The sequence below is a fragment of the Tinamus guttatus genome, unplaced genomic scaffold, assembly GCF_059628265.1.
Source record: "Tinamus guttatus ecotype Peru unplaced genomic scaffold, ASM5962826v1 Tinamus_guttatus_pri_ptg000314l, whole genome shotgun sequence".
In the NCBI taxonomy this organism is placed as follows: domain Eukaryota; kingdom Metazoa; phylum Chordata; class Aves; order Tinamiformes; family Tinamidae; genus Tinamus; species Tinamus guttatus.
Window position 1 is genome coordinate 5,001,043 of NW_028288848.1, and position 26,121 is coordinate 5,027,163.

General features: G+C 37.4%; 1 protein-coding gene across 1 annotated transcript in view; it reads right to left on the minus strand.

Moving 5' to 3' along the window:
- Positions 1-4,859: 4,859 nt before the first annotated feature.
- Positions 4,860-26,121, minus strand: part of SLK (STE20 like kinase) — a 43,304-nt gene continuing 22,042 nt past the window's right edge. Inside the window, exons 3-19 of the mRNA XM_010227354.2 lie at positions 24,804-24,852; positions 24,001-24,150; positions 21,529-21,601; positions 21,131-21,325; positions 20,393-20,474; positions 19,263-19,391; positions 15,860-17,260; positions 15,101-15,231; positions 14,679-14,802; positions 14,243-14,422; positions 12,171-12,263; positions 8,741-8,870; positions 8,378-8,502; positions 7,553-7,741; positions 6,950-7,075; positions 5,629-5,742; positions 4,860-5,048 (exon numbers count right to left, since the gene is read on the minus strand). Of these exons, the coding sequence (XP_010225656.2) occupies positions 4,902-5,048; positions 5,629-5,742; positions 6,950-7,075; positions 7,553-7,741; positions 8,378-8,502; positions 8,741-8,870; positions 12,171-12,263; positions 14,243-14,422; positions 14,679-14,802; positions 15,101-15,231; positions 15,860-17,260; positions 19,263-19,391; positions 20,393-20,474; positions 21,131-21,325; positions 21,529-21,601; positions 24,001-24,150; positions 24,804-24,852 (3,438 nt within the window). The 3' untranslated portion in view covers positions 4,860-4,901. The remainder of the gene's footprint in view (positions 5,049-5,628; positions 5,743-6,949; positions 7,076-7,552; positions 7,742-8,377; positions 8,503-8,740; positions 8,871-12,170; positions 12,264-14,242; positions 14,423-14,678; positions 14,803-15,100; positions 15,232-15,859; positions 17,261-19,262; positions 19,392-20,392; positions 20,475-21,130; positions 21,326-21,528; positions 21,602-24,000; positions 24,151-24,803; positions 24,853-26,121) is intronic.

Here is a 26,121-nt window from a genome sequence, read left to right on the forward strand (position 1 = left end):
CAACAAGTTGTGCAGACAGGCGAGGAGGGAGGCGCCGCCGCCTCCTGACAGCAGGCACGGCTGCCAACATGGCAGGTTTCAATGTCCCCTTCCACTTCCTGACTTTTTTTTTTCCCACCCCCATGCCAAAAGTGGGGTAGTTACAGAAATAAAGGATAAAGATCCACAATTTTTTACCCTGCCCACTGTGGGAGAGGTGAGAGGCAGACAGAGCACAACTGGGAGAACCAAAGGGCCCTTGACAAGCGGGTAACCAGCCTCAAGGGGTCTGGCTGTGCTGGGGTCTGGCCACCCGTGGTACCTCATCCACAGCCAAACGAGCCTGTAGTTGTAGCTGGAAAAGTTACTGGCAAGGGCGAAGGGCCGAGCTCCTCCCTGCGGCTCCCACCCTGCCCGTCTGAGTAGGACAGACCTTGTTCTCCAGAGGCAGCCACGGAACGAGGCCAGCGGCAGTACTGACTGCTGGGCTCGACCAGCAGCCTCAGCACCCCTCCACGCTGTGCAAACAACTTCCTACCAGCCAGGAAAACACCCTACTGACTCCGCCGTCCTTCCTTCCCTCCGGCTGCTTTATCCCAGCTGTGGCGCGTCCGGGACTAGGGGACCTCCCAAACCTGGTGCTGAGGCCAGGGAGGGGCAACGCGTGCGGCCCCAGGAAGCCCTGCAGAGACCGCCCAGGCTGTGCAGCAAATGCCAGCGCAGACAGTCACCACGCAGCGATGAAGACAAACATCCCCGCTGCGCCCCCCTGCAGCGGCAGCACAGGCCCCTTCCCCGACCCCTCGTGCCGGCTACCCCAGCGGCCGCCGGCTCGGTGGAAACGCTCGGCCCGGCGAGCTCGGCCGCGCAGGGCGGCACCGTGCGGCGCCTGCTCCCTCTGCCGCTGAGGACCAGGGTTGCGGAGCTCTGCAGCCACTTGTGAGAACCAGACTACCTCAGTGTGGATCTAGGGGTTTGAACTAAACAATTAGAAATAAATAATAATAATAATAAAAAAAACAAGAAAAAAATCCACTTAAAACTTTTATGTATCAAAGTGTCCTTGAAATACCTACTAGACAGATACTGGAGAATTAAATGTCCTATGTGACTTGCCATCATAAAATGCATTTTTATAGTGACCTGAGGAAAGCAGTTACACTGCTGCTTTGCTTGGTTCTCTCAAGGCTCTGACTTAGCCAAGGTGCTAAGTTTCCTGTTTATTTACTTATTTATAAAAAACCAAAACCAACAACAGTATCATAACTATAAAGAAGGGAGTCCCTTTGAACACAAGGATCACTTTTTAACAGCCAGCCCTCTATTATATATCCCATATGATGAACATAACTTTAGGATATTACCTTAAAAGATATTCTCGAAAACAGGATGCAATTTGGAGTGAATATAACTTTAAAATGACATGAAAAGTCCCAGGCTAACTGCCACCAGCGCTGGCACTGTCAATAGCTGCATCCCTGCCTCCCCTGAACTTGTGTTTGGACATCCCTGCACCTGCCAAAGAAAACCTTTAATCCTAGAGTAAGATCTAAGTAGGCAAGTGTAACAACGACAGCACACGCCAAGTTTCTGGACCCTAACCACATATCCTTTCACACTCTACATATGTATTTTTCCATGTATTCATCAGAGAAAGCCAAGTACTTGGAAAAAAACCACCGATTCAATGTATGTTACTGGAAGCAGGGAGGAGGGAGCTGGCTGGACCATCTCCGCTGCTGCCCAGCACGTGGCAGGGCCCCCGGCCCGTGGTCCCTTCCCTCCAGAGCAGCCTCCTGGCGCCACGGGCAGCCCGCGTACCCAAGGTGTCTACGCTGCCATCTCCCACCCACCTGCAACACAGAGCACAGGATCCTGCAAATATCTGAGCTCTAGTAACCACTGGGATGCAAGAACCACCACCGCTGCTACGTTCACGAGATGCTGTCCCAGGAGAGCCCCTTTGGTCAGTGCTGAAATCTGCTCTCAGAGGCCAAGGACGAACTCTGCGGCCTGGATGGTCTGGATGTGTCAGCGGCCCCTGCAGGGATCAGCTGTGAGTAGCAAGGGGAAAGGGGGGGACGGCTCCGCACCGCGCGTGCCTTCCTCTGCAAGTACTGGGGACGAGGAGAGCAGAGCCAAGAGCAAACCGCGGGGGATGCTCCTCTGAGGGGCACACAGGGAAAACAGGATCTGCCAAACTGGCAGGAAGTAACACGCTACATGCAGCTAAGGGGAACGTGCCGAACTGCCTTGGAGATGGGGCTTGTTGCACTTGTTAAAGGATTAGCAACATGTGAAGCAGAGAGGTCAGATTTTGTGTCTCAGCAAATCTCTTTCAAGTCTATGTGAGACTAAATTCACTGGGATTGACCTGAGATAACAGCGTGCACCTCTCTCATGTTCTCACTGCTTTAAATCCCATGTTATCAGTCTAAACGTGCAAGTTCCTGTGCCAGTTCCTGCTACCCCAGAAAAATGCACTTTCACACCAGGGAGCAGTTCTCAGCACCGTTCACGAGGCTGCAACTGCTTCATAGGGCGACTCAAGACCAAACACTCACTAAGGCTCCGGCTGCTCCGTTCAAACCCCCCCCTTCCTTGGAGAATTCAGTGATTTATTTGTACAGTTACAGTGAGATCAAATACAGAGGTTTCCTGTGAAAACGATGAAATTCAAATAACAGATTTAAGACATTTAGACAGAGGCAAACAGTATGTTAATGTATATTAGCAAATTATCACCAAAACCACCAAGAGTATAAAAAGGAGATAACATCTTTCCCAGAGAATTTAACGTGCATGAGAAAAGAAAAAATTCAGAAGAGGAAATTTGCCAGCCACGTTGACTCTCCAGATAAATCACTGAGCTTATTTTATAAGAAATTTAAAATAAATTCTGTTCAACACAGAGGTAAGGATTATTTCAATGTTATTTTTGTAACAGTCAATTTAAAATGGTGTACTTCAAAAAGTGAAGGACATTTTTCTCCCTACCGAATAAGCAATTTAAAGAACTTTGCATTTAGCAACAGGTAACATTCTAGAGATATGGTATGTGAGTTTACAACAGTACACATTACATAATTATATAATAAAATGCCAGAAATTAAGGCTAGCTATTAATTATGCTTATCAAAAAGTTACAAAATTTAAATCAAAGCATGCATTTTCCAATTATTCTTACTGTGCTGTAAATTTGAAGCATCTTCCTTAAGAAGGTATATGTTCAGCATCCAAGGATTTCAGCATCCAAGATTTCAACCAAATCTGATTAAAGTCCTATGTTATTATGAGTTCATTCCCATGCATCAATACTGCTCCCATGAAATGAACATCATATAATGTCCACCAGGCTCACATTTAATGCAAGCTAGCAAAACAAAAAGGAAATGTTTACAGTTGATACCCCAAGAGGCTAGAAAGAGAGGCCTCCAAGGACAGAAAGCAAATACTATTTTACAAATTTAACTTTGGCATACCAAAGCACAGCCCAAAATACTGGCTTGATATGACTCAAATTCTAACCGTCAAAAGGAGTGCACTAAAAGTGAACTAATACAGTTATATTTCCCTACTAGCTATATGAGAAACATTTCAGAATTTTTTTTTCCACTGCAGATCAGTCAGGTAAATAACTTATTATACATCTATGAACTTGAAAAATAAAAACTGTATATGTTAGTATGTAGCAAAACAAAAGCAAAAACCCCAGCTTTGTAATTTGTCTATATATTTAACTTAAATCTCTCTATAAAATAAAATGACTAAAAAACAAAACAAAACAAAAAAAAAAACACAAGTCTAACACTTCTAACTGAATCAGACTTCAGGCATGGTTATTTATAAATATTACCACCCACCTCCACTTTTCTGAGGAGCTTAAACGAGCAGGCTTTGGTAAGAACCAAAAGATGACTCTACCTATTCCAGGTAAAGTTAGAGAAACCACGTGCATTTTGCACACTGTGTTCTAAAAAATACATTCTACAGTTTTTCCATTTGTAGAACTAACCACCTGTAGTAGCTAAAGAAAACAACAAATTGTGCATTTTAAAGTTAGCATTCTTTTCACCTTTACATATCTTAGTGCAAAATATTTTAGGGTGAGGACTTATGACAAAAATGGCAGTAGCAGCAAGAATTACTTTGTTTTGTACAGTAACAACAATGTTAAGGAGGTTTTCTTTAATGACAAAACACTATCTTGTTGCCAAAAGTAGCATATCTAAGTGTTTCAGGCACTGTATTAATTAAACTAGCACCCCATTTCATGACTGAATTAATGGACAAAATATGCAATGGAGATCTGCTCAGTTTAATTTATGCCAGAGGTTTTTGTTTGTTTGTTTAAAGAAGTTGTAAAGGCTTTTGCTGTTACCAATCATGTTTAAATGTAAGGGCTTTTCTTCCTGATCATTGGCATGTTCTGAGTAATTAGCTTCAGTCCTTGTTACGAAGACACTACTCAACCCTACAACATTTGAAACCTCTGATGGCAGTTGCATTATGGAGTTCTGTTGTGGAGAAATCAGACATTTAAAAACAGGGTAGTAGAACTAGTATTACACCATTTACACGTTCACGTGAGGAACCTTTCTTTTTTTTTGTGACCACAAAGATTATATTATTTTAGGCTTACTTACTTGAAGCCAAACCCAAAGGTAATGTACTGAGTCTTAGATTAAAAAAATCCACTTATTCTTGAAACATCTGAAGGACATCACATTTCCATTACACACCAAGGTCTGTTCTCCTTTTTTGTTTTCTTCCATTCAGAGGAAAAGGAAAAAACTGACAGTGATTGTCTCCACTGGAAACAAGGAGCACTGCGGTCCTTTGATGTACGGCGCAGATTATACCAGGTTAGATGATGAGGATGGAGAATTCCAAATATGACAAAGCTACAGCAGTTCCCAGAGTTACGACCCGGTGGAGTGAAGGCTGGGGATGGGATAGAATTTGGAAATCCGACTTTGCGTTGAAGGATTAAGGCATTCAGATTCTCCAGTCATTTTAAAGAAAACTTCCTGCTCCTGCAGTTTTCTAGCAAATTCCTCTTCCAAAGTCTAAAAGCAAAGATCAGATCACCGCAGGAATTTAGTACAAACCACCTATGAAACTGGTGACATTGTCTGATAGAGAACCATAACTTCACACACTGTGATTAAAAAGACCCACCAAGCAATTACCAAATTTCCAAAACAACTGATAGCCAGTAGGCTAAAAAACCTCCTGCCTACAGGTTTTGACTTTAAATTGTGTGAAGACATGGTATTTTCCATTTTTAAAATGAAATTATTAGAGAAAACTTCTATTGTTATTTAGCACTCAGAATTTTTGTCATATCCTAATGGCTTCTGAAATATATTTCTGAAAACCGGCTTTGCCTCCAGGTAAGAGGTTTAACATGCACATATGCCCTATAAGAGGGAATACATTAAAAGACAGATCACACACAAGCCTTTCTTGTTCACATGCTTCTTGCTCAGCTTTTGCGTACATTAAATATCTTTTCAAACAATAAGCTATGACAGTTTTTTTTTTTATAGTGGCTGAAGTCTCCTCCTATGTCATACTTTTTGTCTTGTCCAATTTATGACTGTCCAGTTTGCAAGAACTAATGTTGCACAAACTGCTCCAATTTACCTTTTTTCTTGGTCTCAGTTTCTCCCTCCATTCCTTCAGTTCTTGGCTGTGCTCTTCATCTAGTTCTTTTAGCTTCTGAGTCTCGTGTTCAACCAGTAGATGGCATTTTTCATTCTTAAAACAAGATAAAAATAATCCTTAAGTAAAACTAATTCAGATTAGACAGCTCCGCATTTGTGCGGTGGCATATGCTGTCCTAATTCTTTTTAATTAGCTTACTCTGTGTAAATAGTGACGTGAATAATTACAAGATAGATGTATGCTACTGAGGCTGCATTACCAAAAGCTGATCCAGTTCCATCAGAACCAACTGAGATAGATAAATAACTAAATACTAGGTACCATTCAGAGTGGCTAACAGCCATACCCGATACTGCCTGTGCTTCACTGCCTAATCACGCAGTGATTACTGCATGACCTAATCAAGGTCATGCAGTATTTCTGCTTTGCTTCCTAAATGCAGTTTGTATAATTTATTAAAATCAATTAAATTAAAAAGGGGTGCATGTGAAATATTTGAACTCTTGGTACCAAGGAGCTCAAACTTAACAAATAGGGTTTAGGGAGGAGAGCAAATGTGCTTGTAGAAGCAGCCTCAGACTTACCCTGTAAAAAGAAAAAAGGATAATCAAAGCATCCATTGATGCCAAATTCCACCCAGTAAGATATATATGCATCTGCCAAATATTAACAGGAGCTTCAAAGCATAATGGCAAAAGTACAGTTAAGCATTTGGCCGGAACAAATCTTTAATTTTTAAGAGGAGTTGGCAGTGGTAGTTGTCAATACCCATGTGCTTGTTTCTAGAGCTCAAAACCCAGCTGTGCCTGATGCAAAGTCTGAAAACACAGGAACAAAAATGACAAGCACTTGGCTAGTCCTGAGTGCAGTGAGGGGCCAAAATGTCCTCAGCGAAAATAAAGGTAGCCTAATCTGATCAGTTTTACTTGCAATGAGAGCCGTGCACCAACTCCTGCTGTACTTGAGGATTTACTGAAGCAGATCTGCGGCCCAGGCACAGACTGGTACCTAAGACATGAGAAAGGGAGCAGTGCAGAACCAGCTCCCTCCAACTGGAAGATTCCTCTGGACAGAGGTTAGCAGCAGGTGAGCGTGCAATGCTTTAGCCTGCCTCATATATAAAAATGTAAAATGACTGTATGTAAAATGACTTTTCATTAATTGTTCTAAGCTTAGGAATTAAGAGTATGCTTCAAATTCTCAAAAATCCACATGAACAGATAAAAATGAAGGAAAAATATTTCTGCTTGGCCTGTGTATCTTCCCATTGAATGTTCATTTCATAGAATCTATTTTTAACCTGTAATTGATGCAGCTCTCTGATGTTTGCTTCACATTGCAACTGAAGGTCCCGCATTTGGTTTTCATGTTTCTGATGCTGAGCCAGTCTCTCATTTTTTTGTCTCTTTTCTTCTTGAACAGCAAACTATGAAAAAAAACATATATTGTACCTCTAGAGACAACAACTTTTTGCATTTGAATCAAAGAACTGTATAGAGCAGAATGAACATATACAGCATATCTGAAGAGAATAATCTTAAATAATCTTGGAATTTCTTTATTTTCTTTATGTTGCTGACCCACATTCAACTTGTCCACCAGGACACCTCTTCTGCAAAGCTACTCTCCAGCTGGTTGTTGCCCAGCCTGCCCTGGTTATTCTTCCCCAGGTGCAGGGCTCTGCATTCCCTTTGCTGAATTTAATGAATGAGATTCCTGCTGGCCCATTTCTCCAGCCTTGAAGTTCCTCTGAATAACAGCACAATCTTTTGGTCTAAGAACCACTCCTACCAGTTTTGAATCATCTGCAAACCTGTTGAGGATGCACTCTGCCTCATGATCACATTTAGAATCACATCAAACATTTACACTAATAACACTGGTAACTGTTGTTATTAATCACCTGCTTAATTTTTTCACGATCTTGGTCTGGAGAAGCTAATGAGTTGATTCTTAAACTTTTCTTAAACATAGCCATTCGGGTCTTTGCTTCACTTCGTTGGATTTTAGGCAGCCGTGCTCTTTCCTGAGTTTGCTTGTTCTTTAATTCCTCAATAAGTCGTTGATTATATCTTTGCATTTGCTCTGTTTCCTAAAATATTAACAGCATAGAAATATTATAGAGTATCCATTGGAACATTCCTATCTCATTTCATCGACAAGCATGTTGTTTGAATTCCATTTTTTCTCAGCAGAAATCAGGCCCAGGCCCACTGATACTGCAGTTGAACTAATCTACTCAGTGTATTCTATAAAAAACTTGATGTTAAATGCCTTGCAGAAAATACCAGTATTGTCTTCTGGACTTTGATAAGCTCCAGGTCTAAGGAGACAGTCTTCAGCTTCTTGTCCCAGGAAGCCAATCCAGGTCATCATTCTGTTCATTTAATTCCAGAGTGAATTACTAATGAGTAGATTTATTTAACTAAAAGCCCAAACTCTGTTGGTTACTAAATAATAAAAAAGTCTATTTTACTTAAAAAAAAAAAAAAAAAAAAAAGAATTTAAGGGGAAATACAATCATTTCACGCACTTCAGTCTAGAAGATTTTGACAGAACATGCATAGCATGAAAACACCTCCATGGGTCTTGCCTAGGCAAGCAAACAGCTACCAGTGGAGATTCTCAGACTACTTGAGATTTTATATATATATATATAAAGAAACTTACAACAAAAAACCACCAGAGATTATAATACACAAAGGAAAGTGTTAAAGTCAGCACTAACCTTTTCATGCCTCTTAAGCAACTGGTGTCTCTGCATGAAGTACTGATCTTTGAGTTGCTGTTTGAGGAGCTGATGCTTCTCTTGCAAGTGTCTTTCTTCCAGCTCCCAGATTGCAGCTTCACGAGCTGCAGAAAGAGGGAGGCTTGTTCAGAATGCACAATACAAGTTTTTAATCTACACATAAATGTATGCTTAAAATACACGTGAAGGCCATTTTTAAAAAGAATGCTAATCCATAACATATATATTACTAGAACCCTTAATCTTGGAGACATTTGATTTCATAAATTTAAGACAAGTTTATTATTTTACTAAAATACAAATCAAAAAATCAGGTTTTAAGAATAATCCAGTGCTGGATACCTCTCATAAGCTGCTGCTTGTTGTTAAGACAATCTCGTTCAATGGTGGCTAGTTCTGTCTTCTGTTGCTGAATAATTTTCTTTAGAGCTGCATCCAGTTCTTGTTGCTGCTTCTGCACAAATTCTTGCTCCTGTTAAATAGCAATGGAAATAAGTGAAATTGTGCTCTTCTAATTACATTATATTTTAATGAGATTCTCAGTTCTCCCAGTGTTTAACTGCATATGAAAACAAAAACACCTTTAAGTTAATTTGAGTTAATGTCTCAGCTATGAGGTTATGCTACCCATCTTGTATTTTCCACACAGAGAGTAAATAAAAGAATATTTAATATTTCAGAAATAAGATCAAAGGCAACAAACTAACCAATAATTCACAATTCATTTTGCCTCTTGTCTCTCCAAACAAGCTGCAGTTTCTAACCTAGTAAATGCAAGGGCTCTCAGTAGAAAGTTGATATTTGGATATTAAAGGATACTAAAAAAAACCCCAAATATTTATGACTCTCTTGCTTTCAATTATCAAGTCTATTAATTTACACAGTTGAGTCTAAAGATTGTCTCAGGCTCTGGGTGGTTTCTCCTGTCATGAACACAAAGATACTGAGACTGGGAGTTCTGTGAGTTGTCTTTAAAGGCCAAGCCAAAGGCTGTTGCAGGAACTGCCTCCTGCAGGACTTGTTGTGCCGGAGCTGCGCGGGCTCTTTGCAAAGGCGCAGCGCCCACCCTGCCCGGCCCTTCCCGTCAGCAGGCACCTCCGTGCGCTGCATCTCGCCACGAGGAGCGGGCAGTGCTAAGGATCCCTCCGCCGCCCGCCCACGCACCAAGGGCGCACTGTTGCCTTTTTCCTCTTCGCAAATACCACCAAAAAAGTTAACGTAATTACAAGCATGCTGGCATGCACACACACACTGCGGGAACAAGAAATTAAAGTGGATCTTTCTACCATGACATAGAGGTAAGTACAATCAGAAGAAAGGATGATGATGGTGTTCTGTCAGAGCCAAGCAGGCAGCTAAAGCATTTTCTATTATACAAAATGAAATGAAGTTAAAAATGGTCTGCTGGAGGTGAGATGGGAAGCAGCAGGATCATAGGGCTGGGCTATGGGAAATCAGTGGAGTCTCCTGAGCTGTGTATTTTTTTTTCTTTTAAAAAGAGTCCACACTCAACTAAAAGAGCCAACAGCAACATAAGGATTAGATGCTCATTAAAAGCACTTTCATTATGACCAGGAGAATCATGATTTTCATCTTCACAGAAAGTCACTGAATAATAGATGAAACTCATCTCAGTGGGCAGCAGGGTAACATTTAGACGGTAACAGAAAACCGGAGGTGCAATAAATTGCTGGAAAGTTCAGACAGTGGCAGATCAGAGGGTGTAAAAAGGCCTGGGGGGCAGGTTTGAAAACAAAATCAGGCATTCCTAAGCAAATACACTGATATTGGTAAGAACAATACAGTTCCGCATTATCTCTAGATCAAAAATGGGACTTCAGTACTCTGAAGGTGCAGGCACATAAATAATACTACAGGTGACTTGCCAGGGATTTTTGAATGTGGGGGGAGAGTGGGCAGGGGATACAGCTGCTCTACATAGTCTAGAGCTGTGAAAAATGTTTTATTTCAAGGATGGCCATGGTCAAAAAGCAGTTCTGTATCAAAGATACCACTCTCTCAATCATTTAAATATCATTGCTGCTTTCTACATTGTAAATCATAAAGAAGTTCTTATATTGCAAGCGTTGTAAGATAAATTGTACAATTTCAGAAAAACCTCTGGCCTTTCCACTTCCCTCTTCTATCCAAGCATCCCGTATAACAGAGATTATGAATTTTGCTGAAGAGCCTGTTAGCTCGTGGAGAAGGCAGGCAGTGCAATGCAGCTTGTCTTTGCAAAAGTGCCATTTGGTTTGCCTGGAAAGTATCTTAAAATAAACTCATTATATGTTTTCAAATACAGAATTTCACTGCACACAGAGCATAAAACAGTCACACATTGTTTCTCACATGTGCTGAACAAATGATAAGCACCAGAAAATAGCAGTATATAATGTTTGTGAGAAACGAGTGTCTTGCCCAGAGTTAACTGCTGCAGTAGTTTTGATCTTTTTACTATGTGTTTAGTGTAATAAAGTTGTACTAACTGGTTTTGAGATACCATTGAAATTGCTCAGCACATATGAGCAAGAAGAAAAAACACACCTATGGAAAATGAGGGAAACAAACTTTTTAAAAAATATATAGAGATAGATGTATTATGACTTACATCCTGCATTTGTGCGTTGAAAAGTGTACATGAAGACAACTGAAAAGACTGAATCATAACCTGAGCAACACCCTGTGGACACAATGTACTTTCCATGTCAGAATATAATAAAATATAATTCTATTCTTTAAAAGAATGAGACTCTGATATATGTTAGTAGCATACATTAAAAATGTCACGGGTAATCACACCAAAGCCGTCTCTGATAGAAGAAATTCTACATATTCTAACATAAGACACCTGCACACTGCCTAGTACTTCTTTATCATTCCAAGTGAAGATCTTTCACTGTAATCAAAGATGTTCTACTTAAAATAAAGAAAAAAAAAAAGGAAAATGAAGTCACTACAAAGAATAAAAAAATCAGTTCTAAAATTAATGGCTTAAGAGAATTTCAGAAGTCTCTATCTTCAGTAGTGGGGAGCACTGTAGCTCTGTCAAATTCTATCCTGGGAAATCATCTCTTGGACAGAGCAGGTAATTGAATGCAGTTGCTACTGTCTTCTAGTAGGTCACTTGCATAAACATTTAACCTGTAAGAGTTATTCAATCCAAATCTACCCTGCTGTGATGCAGACTTACTCTCTATAAGCTGTGGCCATCAGAAGAACAGCTTCCTAAAATATTTTTCTACATAGGTCATGTAACAGCAGCAAGGTTGAAGGCATGAAATTATGTATGACGTCTTTTAAAGTTTCCATACACCTACGCTTTGACATTCAAATAACTGCATTTTACCTAGTCTGTTCTGCTGCTAGGAACAAGATGCCTGAGGCTTTTATTGCCTGTATTTTCTTCCTCTGTGCTTTTTGCTCAAAAATAACTACTGCAGCCTTTATAATTTGATGGACCTGTGGGATACTTACCACCCAAAAAAGCACTGCCATGAAACCAGCTGTGGAAAAATGCTGTTCTTTTTTGGTACAGCATACAAAATACATTAAGCTTAAAAGCACAAACCTGGAGATATTGCTGTTCCTACAGGTCTAAACACTGTGTTCTTCTGGGAAGTATTATGGGAGTGTTTGAAGAAAGAGCCATATGTAGGGTTAGTCCGAGTTAAGTTTCATATTCACTCAACAACAACAAAAAGTGAGATTATCAAGCTGTGTGAATACTGCCGCTTTTTGCATTTTAGTAGCAGGAAGCTGCTGTTGTTACCTGAGCATGCTGGGTTTGTGCAAGCTCCTCTTTCTTGCGTTTCATGAGCTCTTTTCTCAGCTCTTTTGGTGCTTTCTCCACTTCATTTAAAACCTACAGTGTATATAAGCATGCAGAAGGTGGCGAAAAGAACACTTTCTCCACAGCAAGCATTTCTGTGAACATCGGACATGCAGAGATGCTGGGAAGCGTGCAGTGCTTCAGTGGCAGAAAAGTTAAGTTTAGTGAAAGGAGCTTGATGAAAGAGAAGAAACAAAACACGCTTTATGCCCGCTACTGCAGTGCAGAAGGAGGGATATGCCAGCTTCTTTTCGCATGCAAATGCTGACCAGTGCTCGCAGAAATGGCAGTCAGTTGCTTGAGTTTTCATGCAGCAGCTAGAATAGCTGGGAGTTAAGAAAACCACCACCTGCAGAAGTGGCATTTTCTGGAAGCATTCCTGAAAAGGACTATACAGTATGTTTATCTCACGGAAAAGGTTTGTGAAAAATAATTGGAAGTTTAAAGTAACTTCCACTTTCTGACAGCCTGAATTTATAGACAAATCCGACATTCAGGTTTGTCTAGAGAGCCAGACAAATCTGAATTTATAAGATGTCATAGCTTCTCAAACGTATATAAGATTTACATAGGATCCATATTTAAATCTTAAAAAGTCTCAGAAGCAAACGTTAAATGTTCAGTTCTGACAAATTTTAAAGTCAAAAGCTCCAGGAACTACATTTGTAAGAAGTACTTAGTTACAATTTTCTGAAATGATCCATGTTGTTCAATCAGAGGCAAACTGAGCTAGCTTAGTTGCAATTTTCTAAATATAACTTGCTTAATTCAACTGGTTGTGAATTTGGTAATTTGCTGATGTCTTATTTACCATGAAAAGTTACAATAATTAAACACTGTATGCTCCGAAATAAAGCATGGAGACTTTCAGAGTGCCAGCTGCATTTTCCTTCAAACTGTAAATTGCCTTCTTAAGCTTTAAATACAAAAGTATGCACCCCAAAACAAATGCCTGTTTGTTTAATAGTGGAAGCAACATCAGAAAAAAGAGTCCAAATCACCAGATGATATTCCTATTTCCATGGAAAAACTGCTTTTAGCTCAGAGCAATACACAAAATCCTTCCCGCTTCCCCATGTAGGACCCAATCACCAGTAAAGAGACTCAAAAATGCAAGAGGTTTTGCAAAAGAAGAAAAGTTATTACATATCAGCATATAGTTCAGACTGAATACAACTCTTTTCTATGCACTTCTGAACTAATACAAGATCATTCTGTGCAAAAGCACTAACAATACAGATGTTTAAAGAAATCTCTGTGAGTCAACTACTAAAGAAAACACTAGAACCATTTCTATACAAACAAGCACTACACCATTGATCTGGAAAAGAAATAAAGTAACTTTCAGGTGCAAAATCCATATGGGAAAATATCAGTTTCTCTTATTCTAATGCATGTAAATTAACAGCATATGTCATCATTCTCAAATGTCACTCACTTTGCATAAATTGCATATGACAGAATTAACTGCAAACTTCTATTTCTATGTGTATTTCTCTCTCCTAGCTGTCCTCTTTGAGTTAAAAATAGTTGATATAACTGTTGTCAATTCTTATAGACAAGGTCTAAATCTGAAAAGCACGTTTAATGAAAATTTAACAAAATAACAAAAAAAGCTTGTTAAATGAAGTATTTCTCAGTAGCAATCAATAATATATTCTTTTATTTTAAATTCTAATTAGATAAATACTAAGTGATATCTGGATTCTTTTGCAGTCTTCAACAAATTATTTTTCCTCAAATGTAATAAAATAAGTTTTTCTTGATGTTAAAGACTCTATGAAAAGTCTCTTAAGCTGGTATCTTTCTCTAGATGAATCACCAGCTGTAAATTCCAATTAGCTATTCTTATTTCATTTCAAGCACTGAAACAAAAGGAATAAAACTGACTGCTAGTTCCCCATGACCCAACTCATGAAAGTACACAAGGCTGAGAGAAATTCTGAATGTCCTAATCTCAACCATTTCATATGGCCACATCCCTCATCTTCTCTGTTATTGTTGTCTCTTACCTCCTTTTTTTTATTCTTCAACATGTTCTGGAATTTTGACAATTCCTTCTCCTGTTCTGCTTTGATACGTTTTGCTTCATCTCGTAAACGATTTGTATGTTCCTGTTCCAAGCGCTCTATAGTCTGTTTCTGCTGCTTTTCGAGATTTTCTATTTCTTGATCATACTGGCGTTTTTTACTCTGTAAAAATAATTCCATTTAATTTGGCATATTCTTCAGAATGCTAAATACTGTACAGTGACACAAGCTGGGAATATCCACAATACAAAACATTTTCGTTAGTAGCACAGAGTATGAAAGCGGAGACACAACAACCATAGAGGGAAAACTGCTAGTAGTCTTCTAGGAAGTCCATCAGGACAGCATCATTGAAAGTATTAGTTTAACTTCAAAAAGTTATATAGTTGTTTCTTGGTACCAAAACAAAGAAACTCACTGTCATTTCCTGTTCAAAACGTCGGTACATCTGTTCTCGCTGCTGCAGGAGTTTATTACTGAGCTGCTGTTGAGCTCTCTGCTCTTCCTTCTGAAGGAGTCTTAGCTCTCTCAGCTCTTGACGCCTAATAATGAAAAAGAGCTTTTTAACATTGGTAGGAAAATAAAAAGGGAAAATACCCAAACCAACCAACCACCCGCCCAAACAAAAGCCTTCAACTTAGGTTTAGTAAAGCTAGTTTTGATTTGATTTGTAATTCTAAAAAAGATTCCTTCCAATTAATGGAAAATCTGCATTCACTCTCCAAACATTAAAGAAATAAGTCTGCTAACACCCTTTTTCTATTCAAAAAGAAAATAAAAATAGCAGCTACATTTGAGACACTAAAAGCTCTTGTAAAATTTACTGTTAAAAAGGTTTACCGTAGAAATCGCATCTCTTCACTTTTTGAGTCATTTTCGGTAACTATTTTTGATGTGGTCACGCTCACTTCTACTCCATCAACAACAAATTTGCGAGTTTTCTTTAATGTTTTCTTTTGTCTTCTAGTTTCCTGAATAAAACATTGGTTAATTATTCCATGTTTAAATCATTTTTCTTACCTCAAAGCTGCTACAATATAAAAGAAACCCCAGCTGAAAATCAGTTTCCATCATGCTAGAAATATTGCAATTATATCAAAGTCATGCTTGGATGGCTATGCCAATTTGGATTTTTTATTTTTTGGGGAAACAGATGGTCACACAGATACTATCCTAGCATATCAGTGTAATAATAAAGTTTATATTCTAGAACGTGTTTTATCTGGATAAGAACATTTATGTTGGTGTAACTGTATCAATTATAGCACAACCAAAACAATGCAATTGCCAAACTGAAATTTCCAGTAAGAATGATTAACTATTTTTATATGTTAGTCTAAATTTTTAAATACAAGTATGCAATGAAATAAGAAAATTATTAGCTCCTCTGTCACCACTTGCCTTTCTGTGTAACTGCACAAAACCTAGGCATCATCAGCGCACTTCAGAATACCTCCGTTTCTACAGACTCACATATTCCACAGAGCTATACAGTCACCAAATATAACTGTCTATTTTCAAAGGTAAAACTCGGTGATTATTTTAGGGTCACAGTGATGTAAGATTTGATATAAAAAGTACACGGTTGCTTACACTTACTTGTAAAGAGATTGATCCTGTCTCTTTGTTTTTACTGAGGAAGCTAGAAATGGACAAGTTCAAATCAATGCTGCTGTTATCAGCTGCAGAACCAGTGCCTGAATCTGCATCATTTTCCTTTAGAGTCTCCGATTCCAGCTGCTGTAATGTTCCAGTACTGTCTTGATTATCTGTTTTGACTTTTTCCTCACTTTCTTCAGTGCTAACGCTAATACTAGGAACCGGAGCGAGTTCAGAGTCATCAGCTCGTTCGTCATCTGCATCTTGAAGCTTGTTCTTTATTAGTTCATCCGAACTACTTTCTGAATGTCCTTTCTCTGGCTGAGTACTGTTTTTCTGAACAGTCTCAGGTCCATGCCCTTCTGAATCCTGGCCCATCTCAGTTGGTTTGTCCACTGTTTTATCAGGAATATCCTCAGTCTTGCTCTCTATTACCCTCTGATCTCTGTCTTCTTTTCCAGAGCCTTGGATCTCTCTTTCCTCCATGCTGCTTGTTTTACAAATACCCTCATTTTCACTTTCTTCTAGTGCCTTGTCTACTTCAATTGCTTTGTCTTGGCTTTTAGACACCGTTTCTTCAGAGCTGATTATCTCATGGACATGCTTAGGCTGATTTTCCATTAGCTTATCCTCTGTCTCAAGTACTTTATCCCCATCACTGATTTGAGTTTCACCAGTACTGCCTATCTCCTCATTCTTGTCAACTTCACGCTCCTTTTCTTCATCAGCTACTTGGTCTTCATTGACCAGAATTTCAGTAGTGGTGTCTATCACCACCTCCTTCTGAGCCTCATCTTTGTCATCCTTTTGCTCTGCAGTAACATCTATATTTTTATTTTCTGGAAGATCTACTCTATTTTCCTTTTCTTCTTTTTCACCAGTTTCCTTGGAAAAGGCTTCTCCAGTTTCAACACTGTTTTCAGTTGTGGCTGCCATTATCAGTTTATTTTCTTCCGCCTGTTTATTTCCAATGTCTTTTTCTTTCTCTATTTTTAGGTTGCATTCATCTGTTACTTTTGGTTTTGTAACCACATCAAGTTCTTTATTTCCTTTCTGTGGTTCAGTATCTTCATCTGCTTTCTCTAGTCCTTCTGTATTCTTTTCAACTGCTATTATTTTGCCTTGCTCACCTTTATCGGTTGGCACAGCACCATTCTGCACTTTCACATTGTCAACAGGAGTATCAGACATGCTATCAGCAGATTTATCAAATTTATTGCTTTCAGATTCATCTCCAGTTGTTTTACCATCTGGAAAAATACTGATGCTTTTCTCCTCAACTGCATTACTTTCTGTTTTCTCCGAAAGAGATTCCAGGACAGACGCATTCTGAGAAAGTTTATCCTCTTCAGAGCTGGCGATACTAAGGTCAGAGGATGCACGCTTGTCTGCAGGTAACTGCTGAAAAAGTTAAAGGAAGAAAAATATGTAATCATTCTCTTTTTTAAATATAGCATAATTATATGAAAATATTTGCAGAGAGATTAATATATTTTCTTTACAGTCACGGTTATATAAATTTGATAATCTTGACTAATTAACTACATCTCACACCAGAACAAGTACAAAAACCATAGATGAGCAGAACACAACTTCAGAAGAACCCTCTTCCATTTCCTGTTAATTTCATGAAATACAGCTCAATTGAAGGAAAGGGATCATTGTCAGCCCACTCTGTCACATTATTAACAGTCTTTTGCAAACACTTTTTGCTCCTTATTTTACTATTTCAGTCCCACCTATAGTTAAGTTTTCAAAGACCCTCCTTCCTGGGCCAGGATGGCTGTGTAGAAGCCATTTAGCTTGAGTTACTGCAGACTTTATAAGATATAATATTAAGAACTTCTATTGTTTGATCAAAAAGATTACTTTCATTTTCTCTTTGGTCCAAGTGTCCAAAAAAAATTGTTTGGTTTGTTCTTTAATCACTATTAAAATCTGTTAAAACAGTGAAAGTTTCCTGCAGGTATATATAAGTGGTAATACGGAACTAGAACAGAAATAGTTACATATTTATAACTATAGAAATTACTGTTGCTGGAATATGAATGAATGTTATCAGATCGCATACACATACAAAAGAATATACTAATAAAGTATCATTTTAACCATAATTACCCTTTCAATCTTCAAAGTGATTACGGTATCTCTCTGTATATATTTACTGTTGGAACCCTGTAATTTGTAGATCAGAGTTCTGATCTGCCATTGGGAGCATACTAGGCCAACAAAACAAGCATGAGTTTCAGCATAAATTTGCTCCTAGCTAAGGTCTTCCTGACTTAGCATACAGAAAACAATTCCCTTAAGCTAAAAATGCATTTAAAAATATTTATTCATCTAAATGTTCCAGGAGCTTAGTGTTATTTGCCAAAAAGTAGTCAAAAGGCACACAAATAAATAAGGTAAACGCATCTACCTCACCATTTCCTAAAGTGGGAAGGGAACACTCTGAAATAATACGTGGCACCAACTCACAGCTACCTGCACTTAGCCCAGTCACCCCTCACCTCTCCTGCACATTGAGAACTTAGCAGCTAAATCAGCTCGGGCAGGGAATGCCTGAGGAGATGGGGATCATCTCACCAGCCCTGGAGATGCCAGTGGGAATGGAGGCCTGGAGTTGCCTAGCTTGGGAAGGGAGACGTACATCGTGCTCGTGTGTTTGCTTTAACCGAGGAAGCAACTGCCAGTGCAGCTGGGATTGCATCTACTGAATGCTCTGTGTTAGTGTTGATAGCATTGAGCACGAGCGCTATGAACTGGTAGCCTGTACAGTCTACAACCAGCTAGCATCTCACTGTACTTCAGGGTTCTGCTCCTTGAGCAACTGAATTGGGTCTGATCGGATTCCTAAGCATCTAGAGATATACACACTTTCATATCTTTAGAAGACATGTAATCTTTTCTTGATAAGGCATATTTGCTTGCTTTGGAGCTTTTCCATGACAGACACATTGTAAAAATCACAAGCTTCAATTACGCCATAATTTTCCACAATGATCTAATCATCACACACAAATATGCTTTTATTTAGATGTATAGATGGTCATCTAACCGTATTAATTTTAAAACATTTATATGAAAATGAGTATCTGATTTTTAAAAATTCATCTCATTATATACAGATATAAACAAATACACATAAAATTCATTATCAGCAGTTCTTAAAGACTAAAGACACACTAATTTTGAAAATATTGATTTGTTATTTTATACTAAGACACAGTAGTATGTTTACTTATAAAAATATAGTACGAAAGAGTATGTTTATTTCATTCCTAGAAGACTTAAAGTACTAGTTGGACAGAAATTTAGAAAATGGAGTGCTCCATAGGAAACAAACAAACAAAAATCCCCCAAAGCTTATTTGCACATTTAAAAATGTAGATTTTAAACTGACCAGAGAATTTTCTGTTTCCTCCTCTTCATCCTCATCTTTACCATCTTCAACTTCTTCCGTAACCTCAGCTTTAGCTTCTGCTATCAATTCTCGTATTGGTTTATTGGAAGTAACAGTGACAAACGGATGCTTGTGAAAATAAAAAGCAAACACAATGTTAAGTGCCGGCTTCGTTGTGCACAGTAAGAAAACTATAATATTTCTCTGAACTTATTTCATTTTTTACTCTCTCTAAAACCTGAAGATTCCTGATGTTAACATTAATCAACACCGTTTTTAATCAATGTACATTTTTTTCTGTAGAGTTTTTTAAAACAAAACATTTCTATTCATATATATTGCGGTAAGCAGCTTACTAAACATATTAAAGATACAGATAATTGATTTATACTGACCTGCTTCACAGTCCAAAAAATAAAAAGTGAAAGATTTTTTAAAAGGTTATTTTTCCTGGAATTGCTTTTCATTTCTTTTCAGATCCACAGTTAAACTATTTCCTGATAGTTTATCGAGAAAAATACTTTGCCTGTCGAATACTTTTTCCCAACAAAAGTGTAAAATCCTACTTATTTATTTAAGAGAAGACAGCTACCCACTCTACTCCTGCCCCTACTGAGGGTTCTTTCTCTGCTTGGTCCTGCTGCTTAAATCCATTCAACACTCCACAGGTATTTTGGGTATAGTGAACGTGTGCTGACGTTAAACACAATCAAATGTACCTAGTCACATCCAGTCTCGTTTGGCTCTTCTGCAGTGACAGCATTACGGAAGGCAGCTGAGCACTAAGCTTCTAAAACACCTGTCAGCAAGAGACCTCTTACGTAAATAAGCGCATACCTTCATCCATTAGAGGCACTGCAGTACAATTTAAATGCTCACGCAAAGTGAGCAGTTACATATACTAAAATAAGTAAGAGGAAATATATAAGAAGTTCTGAAATATTTAGAAAGAATTTGATCTGCACTTAAATGCTATTTCATCAGAATTTACCCAATGCAGATCAGTCCAACCAAGTTCAATACAAACCGCACACAAACTCATTTTTTAATTTCTTACGTCTCTACTGTAGGACTGCTTTGCTTTTAAACAAAAAAAAATAGGATAGCTCTTAACAATTCATTCTTCCTACCTGTAGAAGCTGCGCTGCGCTCCACCTTGCATCCACGTTCTTTTCCAAACATTTTTTTAGGAAATCTTTAAAATCTGGTGACCTACCCAAAAAGCAAACGGACAATGGTTTCCCTTTAGTCTTGACATCAGACTGGTGTATAGTGAAATATTCTTTTACTTCCACATGCATCTACATTACAAATCCATGTTCTCCTATCCACTTGAGAAAACAGGATTGTACATGAATGAAAAGAGCGATGCGATACAAATATCTTAACAATATTCTTCCATTTTTAGAAGGGTTTATCTTGGCACTGAATTTACAATATACCCCATCTCCTATACCACTAACTGTTAACACAATAACGTATTATAATGAATGGCTTTTAAAATCTTTTTTTTTTTTTTTTTTAAAGTATGAAGTCCTTAAAGGTCTCCTTTTACTGATTTTCTTTTTTTTCATTTTATCTTTAGATCTTTTACTGCACTATTAAAGAGCTACTTTATGTATATTTTAATGCTAAATTGTTTTTCAAACTTCTCAGAATGTGCAACATTCTTCAGTATGGAAACTTCTAGAGAACTACAACAAAAACACATATATAGAGAGAGCATGTATCTAACTTGTGCATGAAGTCAGTCCCATAAAGTTTAACACGACCATGCAAACGAGTGTAAATTAAGAATCTTGGCATATCTCAAAATCAAAATCTACAAACTGGGATAGAGCACAAGAATCCATCATTAAAATACTGACCATTTTGAAGGCTGTGCTAATGTAGGAGGATCAGATTTTGCTATTTTCAGAAGCACTCGCATTGGATTTAGTTCATGATGAGGTGGCTCTATTTGAGCCATTTCTATTAAAGTAATGCCAAGAGACCAAATATCAGCCTTGTAATCGTAAGGCCTGTCTTTAGACGTCTCACACATGACTACTTCTGGAGCCATCCTGCAAACAGGAGAGAATGATGCACAGAATTAGAAAAAACAGCATGCATTTTATTAGGAAAAACCAGACCACTGAAAACATTTAAGAAGCAGATGCTATTCTTTAATACTTAATAATTCTTTTATCAAGCTTGTAACGTTAACAACGGAGATGATACTAAAGCATTTGTTTCAATTAGAAGGTCAGCAAAGCAGTGCACTTACCAATATGGTGTGCCAATAAAAGAGTCGCGTCTCTGTATTGTTCTTGTATTTTTAGCTGATACTCCAAAGTCCGCTTAATACAAACAGTAAAAATACTATTAACTTGGTGGTGAAACATGCATTGTATTTTTACACTTAACAACTTTGATTTAGAGCATTTTGTTTTACAAAGCAAACTTTCTACAGTATTAGGTAAAACTCTAAAGTGAAACGAATAATTTGTTTTGATAACTGAGTGCTGATACACACAGGTCAACATCCCTAAAAGAAGATATTTAATAAATACTATTCTTCACTGCTTAGAAAGCCATATCAGCATTAAACTGTGTGGGGCAATACAGATGCACATATTTGCTGTAAGGGCAAATGCATTACATTATTTTTAATCGGTAGATTTTTTTTCCTCTAACCTATGTAGGAATTACTCAGAAATGGCATATTAACCTACTTTAATAATTTGACAACTCATTCAATTTTTGATTTCAGGATTCAAAGCTTCCTACAGCGAGATTTTTGTGTTGTCATTGTTCTCTACCTCAGATTTCTTTCCACTTAATTTTTCATTTTATATTATTTGATATCTTGCATATTCACCTTTGATGTAAGATCTGACTAAAAATCAACATAACTTTTGGATTACTATTATTCATCTGTAAAGCATGACATTTCCTATTTAGAAAATATTTAGAAAAAAAGACAATTATATTTAAGTGTTACACATCTGTTACAAAAGTAGCGTTTCTTAATGAAGATCTACTGATCAGATCGGAGGGATAAACAGCCATATGTTCCTGGCTTTAATCTGTCCAAAATGACTTGATGAGCTCAACACTTGAGAAGTCTAATTTTGCTCTGAAAAAAAAGTCAGGATTAAGAGAGTTATTTGTTGAAATACAAAATATCAAATACTGAGAGACTACAGATTCTAAAGGCATAAATATTATCATGAAAATAATATGCAGCAAGGGGAATCTATTGGCCCTTCCTATATTTACAAAAGAGAGATTTAAGTTTTTGGTGTTGTTGTATGTGCTAGAAGCAAAGAGTATAGACAGGTTACAAGGAGTAAGCAGCTCCTGGAATGGTGCTGTACACTTTTCAAAAATAAAGTAAATCTCCTTTAGGAAACACAGTTAGCAAAACTGCATGTATCCATAAAACATAGTACCTTGACATCAATCAAGCTTGACAAAAGCTTAACATTGTTCCAGTCCACGTGAGCAGGAAGCAGGTCATATGAGGCAATTAAAATGAACAGAAACAAATGAATGTGTCTCTGGTCGTACGAATCTTATTATGGTTTCTCTTTCTGCAGTGCTTATAAACTAAAGAGAATAGCTCCACTACATTATACATTTGGCATGCGAGTCCATTCCTAATCTTCAGGCTTAGTGGAAAAAAAATTATCCATACTTTGCAGATGGAAAGAAAGGCCCATGTAGGTATTTTAAGTACAAACAATAGTCTTGTGCAAGTGAATCTGTGCAGAAACACAGACATGCTAATGGATCAACCTATCAAAACAGCTGCTTAATTATTCTCAATTTCTTAGCAGAGATGATGTATTATACCTTAACACCTGGCCATGCACCAGGACTGCGATCAGTAAGAGGTAGGTAGTAAATATATCTAGTGAATCTGGACATGCCTGGTTTACCTTTAAAAAGCACAGCTGTGGCCAGGCTGGGAGTTAGACCTTCAGTTAACGGTGGTGATCTTTAGATTCTCCTTATCTTTACCCTCTATACATCTTGAATCTAAAGCAGTAGCCTGATCCCAGGTGCCACACAGAGAAGTTTTTGAAACCTGAACAAAACTGCTATGTCACGGAGCTTGTCACTGGCACAGCCACTGTAAAGGCCGTAAAGGCTTCTGCACATTTGTCCCTGAGGAAGCCCTGACGCCACTGGATCAGATAATTGCTGTCTTTTCCTGGCTAGATGAAGGGAGACTGCTCACCCTCAAAAAGTGGCCAGGAAGTCTTCGTGATTCCTCACAGATTCACAGATTCCCCAGCACATCAGAGGGAAAATTTGGACACTTGGTTAAATTTAAATAATAGGAAACAACAAGAGAAAACTAATATTTCTAAAACTAATAGAGAAAACTAATTTAAAACAAATAGTTTTCTTCCAGATTGTTCCATCATAGTATCAGTGCAATGATGAGTAGTTAAGAATTTTACTTCTATACACACAGAAATAATGGAAGAAACAAAAGGAATAAGTGTTTTTAGTGGGGGTAAGGATGTGAATTTTGAAGTTTATGATAAATTTGTCAACCATGGTTTGGACACTTACTCGAGCTTTATCTCTTTTTCACAGTAACAATATTATTAAAAAAAAAAAAAAGATTATTCTTAGAATTACATTTAAATACATATATAGTAAACCCAGTCAAAATACAGCCTAGAGAAAATACAACTATATTACCACCTGAAGTTCTGGGGATGAGGTTTGATGTCTTGCTTACCTAGTTTGATGTCTCCATCTAATGTGAAAAGAATATTGCCAGCTTTTAGATCTCTGTGGATTATCTTATTTTCATGCAAGTAGTTCAATGCTTCCAGTGTCTGCCTGCACACGACTTTGATCTGTGGCTCTGTTAATGGTCTCTCAAGCTCTAAAAGAGAGAGACAGAGACAGAAAGAGAGAGAGAGAGAGAGAGAGAGAGAAATAAATACAACATTTTTGCATTTTTATATCCTTATTTATTCATAATGATCAGCCTAGAAGTAAATATAAAAATAACTAATAAAGCTGACAGGTTCTGTATACATTGTATTAGAGAAATAATTCTAGTTCAAAATTCTCACTCTATCTAGATTAATAGCAGATTTTCAAATAACTTCAGGGGAGCAAAAACTTCCTTGCCTGTACCCGGAAAGATCTTTATTATGAAAGATCTGTACCTCCTTATCTGAACTGTGAAAAAGTTATCTAATTTAGAGATTGCTACACAGAAATATTAAAAACAAGATCCTCTATCTACTGGTATTAGCATTCAACTAATTTGAGGACTAGTACAGAAAATCTAACTTTGAGGTTTATATAAAAAAATATCGTAAGATAATTTGAAGGATGACTAGGCAAGGGGAAGAAGATAATTTGAAGGATGACTAGGCAAGGGGAAGAATCATATCCTGAAAAAGGTTCATATTGATCAGCGTATAACAACAGAGAGCTTCATAAGAGCATGAGAAAAGTCATCACAAGTATTTAGAGGATCCAATACATTAAAAATGTGTTTTGCAAAGCAAATGAACATTTGTTTACCTAACATTACTGCATCTACTGCTCCACCTGCACAGAATTCGATCAGGATCTGTATACAAACAAAAGAATACATAAATTAATAATTAAATACTTCTGCTGAAATGAATCATTGTTTAAAGGAACATTATCAGGAGACATGATTTTCAAGCTATTTTTTCTTGATAAATTACTTCATAACCTCCTCAAAATATGTGTATATTGCCCAAGTAAATTTAGGACTGTGAAGCTCAAGCAAATTGTTTGAAAAATCCTTGGAGATTCTCAGACAAAAGCACTAATCCAAATATAAAATTCGATAATGAAACGTATTAGGGTCAACTTGTATCTGACTTCTTGTAATGTGATTTAGAAAATCCCTCAAAACTCACTTCTCAATTATTACACTGCCTGTCTATATGATAATCCCTCTTTGATCAAAAAGTCCAAGAACAGAAGCTACATGATTTTTCTAGTGGAAGAAACTTCTGTTTTTCCGTATAAATTTCTTTCATCTGAAATAAAGACATGGCAAAATATATTCAGAAAATAAATAAATAAAATCAGAAAATAAATGTTTAATGAGTAAACTGAAATATTTTCATTCATTTTTATCCTTTCTTATTGATGCCTGTAATTCTTATCCCAGAATCTAATAATACTAAAAAGAATTCAAATTTCATTTATCAAATTCCTTGTGAAACAAAACTAAAACCACCACCATTTTGAGCTAGAAATTATGTTGAAAAGAACCGAAAGAAAACAAAGTAAGGAGGAGAATAGGGAGAAAACAAAAGGAAAGCCACTCCATTTTTTTTTTCCTTTTTCTTTAAATTAAAACTTCTTTAAATTTTAATTATAACTTTCAGACTGATGGTAAAGAGAATTTCTTGCCACAATTCAAGATTTTATTTCCTAGAATATTGACTACTTGATGCAGAGTACTTTTAAGGTCAGAACATAATGATTCATCCAAGAGAAAGGTCTAAATTATGCTATATTCAGTAACATGCATATTTACCACTTATGTGATATAACACTACTTCAAATTATTATTAACCATCACTGCAACAATGTGACACAGTAAGTGCAATTCTTCATAAGTACTCTAAACTGTCACACCATTTTTATACTTCTACATATCCACAACCAAGAAATTAGGAACAGGAGAATCAGGATAAATAATTTTTCTCTAAAATTTGCTGTTTGATCTGAGGCAAATCTCTCTTTGGTAAAGAAGGTGTGTTTTTAAAACTGGAAAGCCAAATGGCCTGTTTTATGTCCAACTCTTTTTTTTTTTTTTTTTTTTCCCTGACACTTAATTCTGTTTGCTTCTCACATT